Source organism: Tyto alba, unplaced genomic scaffold (assembly GCF_018691265.1).
Source record: "Tyto alba isolate M040663 unplaced genomic scaffold, T.alba_DEE_v4.0 Super-Scaffold_14, whole genome shotgun sequence".
Classification (NCBI taxonomy): domain Eukaryota; kingdom Metazoa; phylum Chordata; class Aves; order Strigiformes; family Tytonidae; genus Tyto; species Tyto alba.
Window position 1 is genome coordinate 32,554,947 of NW_024881276.1, and position 7,779 is coordinate 32,562,725.

Genomic DNA, 7,779 nt, shown 5'->3' on the forward strand with positions numbered 1-7,779 from the left:
GACTCTTGCTGACCCTTTGGAAGCCAATAGGCTATCAGAATTTTGAAAATCAGGCCTGCTATGTGTTCTCACACTTGTATGGGGAAGCCAAACTATGATTTAGACTCCTTTAAATATTTGTCTTTGTAGTATTGTAGTGCCAGTTTTATTCTCTACATTGCAATAATACCTAGCAGGGCCTATTCATGTTGACAAACTATCAGTTTGGATTGATTAAAATATCCAGTAAAAAAGTTGCCAGCAAGGTTGCTATCTGAAATCTTTGCTGGAAGATGAAGAGATGCACGGAATAAGAATATTTCTGGCAAGTCACTGGGTTTTTTCATGAAGGGGTAGGCTATAAATACCATCTTTCATATAACATATGTTTCACTGCCTGTGCCTGACAACAAACCTGAGTGAACTAGGGTTCATCAGAAAGGCTGATTTTGCCCTCAGTATTATTGGGAGTTCTTCAGTGCCTCTTGGCACTCTCGCTAAGGTTTTTCTCCCATGTCTCAGTGCAATAAGGCTTCCTTTCCTTTCTCTGTATAATTTAAAGGAAAGTCTGATTCATTACTTAAGGGGCTGCTCTAAATTTTTTCCTCTAGACCATTATAAAAGAAATCATTTAAGCCTCAAATGCTTGTGCTGGCTGCAGCAGCAGATGTGTGAAAGAGTGGGCATTCGCTTTGCTTCGTGCTGCTCATCCTCAAGAAGAGGAGGTTCTCCTTTCTGTGGGCTCAGAGGCACAGCAGAAGGACTTTTTGACCTAAGATAAAACAATGACAAAACCGTTCCTGTGGAAGTAGAGCATGCAGGCGTTTTGGGACGCTTCTGGAATGTATTACTGGGGATAACTTACTCTTTCTTTTCAAAAGAAAATAATACCAATGCCTTTAGGAAGAAAAAGTCTTGTGTGATGTCAGGAAAGGGAAGAAGTTATTCTTGGTAATATTTAAAAGTTGTTAAGTTCAGATGGCCCTGGAATGGTAGGATTTAATATACGGTAAATCAGCAGAATGATCTGGCGCGATTGCAAAGGCGACTTTGAGAGAGTTTGTCATTGGAGATCTTCAGTTTCTTCTATTCACATGCCCTGATGGATCAAAAAATGCAGCATTTTCAGTAATCAATATGCACTTTTTTTTCTCAAGTGGGGGCCACTCCTGAGAAAATAATTTTTGTTTTCTAAACATTATTTGGCTAAGACTGACTGCATGTTTCCATTCCCCTCGCAGAGGCACGGCGATAGCTGGAATTGTTTTCGGTATAGTATTTATAATGGGAGTGATTGCTGGGATTGCCATCTGTATCTGCATGTGCATGAAGAACAACCGTGGGACTCGAGTAGGGGTCATCCGAACTACGCACATCAACACTATCAGCACGTACCCAGGTAAGGAAGCGAAATGACACCCTTGCAAGAGTGCCTGTGTTCATGGTAGGAGCGTATCGTTGGATAGTTAGTGGCTCCGCAGTAAATGGGGTATGTGAATGCAGCAGGAGGCTCTTCTCAGACCGGAGGGGAACAGCACGACTCTCTGCTGAGAAGCGCGAGGCAGCTCAGCGTGCGCAGCGCTCGTCAGCGCAGCACTCTGCCTGGGATAAGTTATTCAGCTACTCCGTGGGCTAATGAGATCTGGCCAGGCACCATGTTCACACAGCTGTATGGCTCGCGGTGCCCACAGCAGCATGTTGAGACCTCGCTCAGGGCAGTGCTGCATTGTGCAGGATAGACCTTCTCCCTGTGCCAGAGGCTCTCTGGCGACGGATCAGTCGTTCTGCTTTTGTGTTCTGGTTCTTCTATTTGCTCTCGTTCACATGCAGTCAGCTCCCTTTCATTGTCTGATACAATGCGGGCCCGGCATACCACAGAGAGGGGGAAACCTGGACAATGAAGTCTGTGGATCATAACGCAAAGGCTTTGAGTGGTGCCGTGTGGGGTCTAATGCAGCCTGAGCTGGCTGGTACTGGACCAGAGCTCACAAGCCCTGCTGGATGCTGCAGGATCCCAGATGACTTCTACTAAGGCACACGGGCGTCTTTTCAGGGTGTTCTCTGCTGTGTGTGCCAGGGGGGACTGCTGTCTGGCGGGGGGTGCTGGATCCAAGGTGGCTCTCAGCACCCGCCCAGCACCATGCCTGAACTGACAGGAACTTGGAGCACGGTGCAGAGATGCCCCTCGGGCCTTGGTCAAAGGTAGCCGAGTGCTGGACATGCTCAGTGCAGGTGTATCTTCTGGGTTAACATTGTTTTGGTGTAATGTTTTTTTGGGTGCAGGGCAGCACCAGGGGAGGCACAGAGCCTAAGCTGGATCTGGCACTGAGCTAAAAAGCTGTCACAGGCTCTGGGGCACCCCAGGGGCCTCTCATAGGTCTACTTCAGTTGCAGTTGTGCCCAAAGGGAGTGAGAGCTGGTACATCAGCCTGTACCTGAGGTAGCTCTGTGCAGAGACGCTCCCTGCTCCACACTTGTCCACTCATGCCAGTCGAGGATTGGGGCACAGGAGCACCAAAGGTGGATCTGCTCCGAGCCAGCTGGGGTTTGCAAGGTCTGGACTCTGCACCATGTGAAAGTGGCCACGCTGTTGAAGACCAGAGCTGACCCTGGAAGCAGCATAACTGTGTTTATGCAATCCAGCTATGTCTCTGCTTCAGTGACATTGTTTAATTACAAATCCAGGAGTGATTGCCTTGGGATAACTTGCGAGTTCACTGTAATAAAAGACAATGGTGTTTCATGGATGAAGTCTCTTCATCCCACTCTTAGAGATCCCCTGCCTTTATATTCCCTTCTGTCGCAAAGGTTGCAGCAAACCCCAGGTGCATTATGTATACTTATAGGCAAGCTATGCAACATTCATTATGTGTTCCTTTACACATTCACTGCTCTCAGTCTCTGTTTTCTCCCTCACAAACTTACTTTCCAGTTAAACTAAAACCATCTATAATCATCCTTATTGTTGCAACATTGTTTTGCATAGAAAGATGAGTAATGAAAGAAAACTGCAATATTCTCAACCATGAATTGCTAAAGAGCTACTTCAGAATCTAACAGTCACTGCAAGCTGTAAAAACGAGTGAAATGAAGACTCTGGGGCTGTAGCCTTTTCCTCCCCAAGTCTGCTCCTGCAATGACTCAGCCCTATCTCTCCACCTCCAGGCAGTTTGACTCTGCACGATCCCAGTGCCTGGTGCAAACATTAGTTTGAGCAGTTCTTCCTCTCAGCAGCTGCCGTTTTTGGAGGATGGAGAAGCTCTGAAATGATTCCTGTGTTACCCACTGCCATGAACACTTCTGGAGTAATGAATGACCTGACTTTGGCTGCAGGGTTTGTGACCAGCCCTCCGCCCTGCCATTACCTGTTTTGGACAGCAGTGGCAAGAGAGGGGATGCCCCTCCTTTGGCCTCAGCCACAGCAACAACCAGGTTTTCAGGGAGCGGGGAGTGCTTTTCATGGCACTCTGGGATTTGAGTCTATTCCCCCCATCACAAACATCCTAGGTTTCTGTTTCCTCTCTATTAAAGTGCTGTTTCACTGCCAGTCTCCTTGAGATATCCAGGGAGGGGATAGGAAAGCATCTGTGGAGTCATAGAGAGAGACATGAACAGACTCTGGACCTTAAAATTTGTAGAGACTACTTTAGTGGGGTCTTGATATGGAGCCTTCAGTTTCTACCATGCTATCATTCTGCAGAATTTACTGTCTTTTTGATCACTGAATTAATCCTTCTTCTCTAAGGTTAGTAGAAGTAATTGGGAAAATGTTTTCAGCTGTTTGTGAGTTTTATTGCTGTTTCCTAAATGCCTGACCCAGTTTACAAATGCTGGGCTCTCAGATGTCTCCATTGGGGTGAACAAGGCGAAAGCTTTGTTCTTCCTTGGCCAGAGGCCTGGGAACATCCGGGAAAGATGGCTGGCATTTGCCCTGGGAGGTGTGATGCTGCTGTGTTTGGCATAGCATGACATGTCACACATCTCCTGGGGATCCAGGGGGTGTTGGAGAGGTCTGTGGAGATCAGCAGAAGCCCCAGCTACCCCATCATTTTGAGATGACACAAATCTGTGTTGCTGCTGAAGAAGGTGGAAGGGAATGGATCTGATAAAAACCCACTCTTCCTCCCCTGAAAAAGTTTAGCTCTGCCACATCACCCTGGTATCATCTGCTATGATATGGCCACTCAAACACCGCTACCAGCACAACGTGTTGGTTGCCACACAGCTAAGCAGTGGAGGAAAGGGCAATAAGCAAGGACTTGCGTTGACATAAAGTGGCTGTGCGATGACAGTCTGAAAAAAAAAAGTGAACACATTGCCATTTACATCTGTTGTATGGAAGTCAGAATGTCAGCTAAAAAATGCTTTGGGGCCTGCATCTGAAAGAAAGATTTTTTACGCTGTCTTCTTTTTTCTCCCATTTCAGTGGCTCCACCACCATACAGTTACGAATATGAAATGGAGTACCCAGCTGACCTACCTCCACCTTATACTCCAACCCCACAGACTTCGATACAGTACCCCCCACCCCCTCCATACCCTGGATATTCAGGGAAATAATTACACGGCTTCACACGGATACTAACTGCCTGTTGAAACAGCCATCACCATTGGGACAAATATTATTGGCTCAGGGACAAATAGGATGGGGTCTGCATCAGCACATGTGGCCAGGTGTTGAAATAACCTAGGAGGGTTGCCATGGCTCAGGATGAAGAAAAATACTGTCCACTCCGGACCATCATGTTTCATGATTAAACAACACATGACCAAAGAAACAGTTCCTGTAAGTTAGTGCCTGAAGAGTAGTGCGTAGCATCAATGCATAGCTTCAGCGGCAGCCCGTTACCACATGTGGGAGCAGGGGTCTTCCCATGTAAGAACGTGCAAGTGGTGCAAATGGTTCAACAAGCCATTTCAAAAGCACAAGAGGCAGCTGCTGTGGCTTATTCTGGGCAAAAACTCCAACTCCAACTCTTGTCTTCAAGTATGTGTTTCACCTTTGAAACGAGGTGAATAAGGAAGAACAAGGAAGAGTGAAGTTATTTTCAGTTTCTACTTCAGACTGATAATACCCAATGATCAGCTGTGCATATGGTTTGATAAGCATATTACAGAGAGAAGTACTGTTGGAATTATTCAGCAACCAAAAAATGATGGATATTATATTTGACCAAGTGCAGGTTGTTTTAAGTGCCTACTTTTAAACAGTTTGAGACTATAGTTTGTGGCCTAAAATGTAAACATAAAATGCGTTTTTATATGTGAAATACACTAATTTATAGCTGATTTACTTCTACCTGGATTTAAATATTGTATACGCTGGAAATATGCTACAATGCCTTTTTTATCAGCAAATGATACTTTGATTTTTTTTTTTTAAAAATAACAAATCGGGAATACTCACAAGTGGGAGAAGAAATACAAACCAAATATTAAAACATCATAGATTTGTATTCAACTGGATTGCTTAAAGACTATTTTTTTAAATAAAATACATATTATTTACCAGTAATAATGATACTCAGCCTAACCAAAGAGATGAGCACAGAGATTGTGAGCATCAGATTACTTTTGAATGTTGTCTTGGGCATTTTAAAACTAAGTCTCCAAGTAATACTTCTTGCATTTGTCATGCATATTGTTCAGCATTACTTAATCTCTACTATGTAAAGTACAGACCTTTATGATTTAGAATGTTACATATACTTATGGGGCTAACTGCAATTCAGAAGCAGCTATTTGACTTCAGAATAGAGCATCCCATTACGTAAAGCATCATCCTTCGGCGGTAAGACTAGTATTTTTCTCAGTTTTGTATGCAAACCACAAAGAAAATGGTTCTCTTTGGGGATTTAAAAGTTCTGAATGTCCCTAGTTTGATTTGCGTGGCTCGGCCATTTGAGAATGCTACAGCCAGAACAGCGGCAGGTGACAAAAATATGGCACCTAGAATTGAGGACAGCTATGGCATCGCGACCATTTCAGAAGGAGAGACTGCAGGTTACTGCTGATTCCTGGAGATCAGAACGCATATAAATGTTTTCCAGCATAGCCCTCATCTTCTTTCCAGGTGCTGCATCAGTGTATTAATGAATAAAAAAGCAGCTTGCAAAAGGTGGTACCATATCCCAGTGAAGTCAGCTGACAAACTCATCACCCTCTAAGTCTGATGTTTTTGGTGTTCAGTCCTTATTCAGGGAGGAACTCAAACAACCTTTTAACTTTGAGCACAGAAGTTATTCATAGGACTTCTTGTAAACAAGACCTTGTTGACTGTTCTTGCTCAGATGTCATAGTTGTATTTGTCCTTTCCAGGCTGGCTAAGCTTCTCTTCTTGAAACCCCACTTGAAAGCTCAAATGGCCTCAGTCCTCACCAATGCAAATTTAGAAGATCTGTGTTGTGGCCCTTGGCCAAGCTGAACCTTGAGTCACAGGCCCATTAGCTACCTAGGCATTTGTAACCTAGTCAGAGGAAAACTGAGCTGTGTCACAGGTTTCGGTTGCTGCTGGTTCCTTGTAGTCTTCTCCAAGGAAGGAGAGTTATATTTTCATTTCTGCTTTGCTGTTCAGAGGTGACAAGTCCTGAACTAGGTTATCCTTACAGTTACTTCTGCTTTGGGCTATGTCCTGTGACATTTCAGCTGGTACTCTGACCTCTCAGGAGGCAGATGTTCCTCAGTTGGAATCCTCCCATGAAGGGTAACCTCGTGCACATGGTGTTTTGGCAGTCCGTGATCAAAACCGTCTGCTGGGGTATTGATGTGCCTGCCAACATGGTGGCTAGCATGAAGAACAGAATAAGAATAGTTCCTCTGTGGGAAGTCCTGTTCCTACCACATCATTCTATGCTAATACCTCAGCACTTTCCAGTTGATTGCACCAGATGATACTTGTGTGCCAAAAAGTTACCTATAGATAAAGACTATTGTCATTTTTCCCATTCTTGTATTTCATTTCTTTGTGCTGAACATGCAGATGCACAAATCAAAGAGTAGTTTGTATTTGATAAATCCAGTCTCCTGAAAAATACAGAGAAAGAAAACTATCCTATAGATCATAAATCTTTCATTAGAGGAAGAATTTCTCCAGACATGACATTTGTCAGAACAAGTTATGAAGCAGATTCCTTGAATAAAAAGGCATTTCTGGAAAATAACAAAAAGTCTTTGATCACAGAGTCCTCTGCTTTTCAACTTTGCGATTGCATGTTGCCTCTGATGATACTGCATGCAGGTCATAGTAACTGAAGTACCTATAATGGATACATGACTTATGCCAGGGGAAAATTATGGAAATAGGAAATTGAGAATTTCACAGTGATAGAGAGCTGATTGTTTGCTATGAAAACACTAGTGAGGATATTAATTTTAGTGTGTCAGTTAACGTTCTGCAAATCCACATATATTGGGCCATACCAGACAATAATTTTAATCTCAAAGGGCATCACATCTCTTGTCCTTGCTAAGGGCATAAAACATAAATGTGTTGCTCTTTCATCAAAACAGGTGAAACTAGTACAGAGTAGCCTATTTTCAGAAAGACATGATGTTTGTATTGAAAATACTAAATCTGAGAGAGCCAGAGAGGAGGAGGGAGTCTGAAAGATGTCTGAAAGTAAAAGAATAGAACAAATAAGTTGCTGCATAAACAAATGGAAGCATTTGCTAATAGTGAAGTTATATTAGCTTAGTTGAAAAAGTTTAAGTGTTGTTATACCTTAAGTGTTATTTTCTTTCTGTGGAAACATGTAATTTGTTCAACACCTCTGTATTCAAGGTTCCTGCAGTGCAGATATT

General features: G+C 43.5%; 1 protein-coding gene across 5 annotated transcripts in view; it reads left to right on the forward strand.

The window, feature by feature from the left end:
* Positions 1-5,354, forward strand: part of CYYR1 (cysteine and tyrosine rich 1) — a 59,946-nt gene extending 54,592 nt beyond the window's left edge. For all 5 annotated transcript variants that reach the window (XM_042788733.1, XM_042788735.1, XM_042788734.1 and 2 more), the window contains 2 exons: positions 1,221-1,378; positions 4,406-5,354. In XM_042788733.1, coding sequence (XP_042644667.1) covers positions 1,221-1,378; positions 4,406-4,539 — 292 coding nt within the window. In that variant the 3' untranslated portion in view covers positions 4,540-5,354. The remainder of the gene's footprint in view (positions 1-1,220; positions 1,379-4,405) is intronic.
* Positions 5,355-7,779: the final 2,425 nt, after the last annotated feature.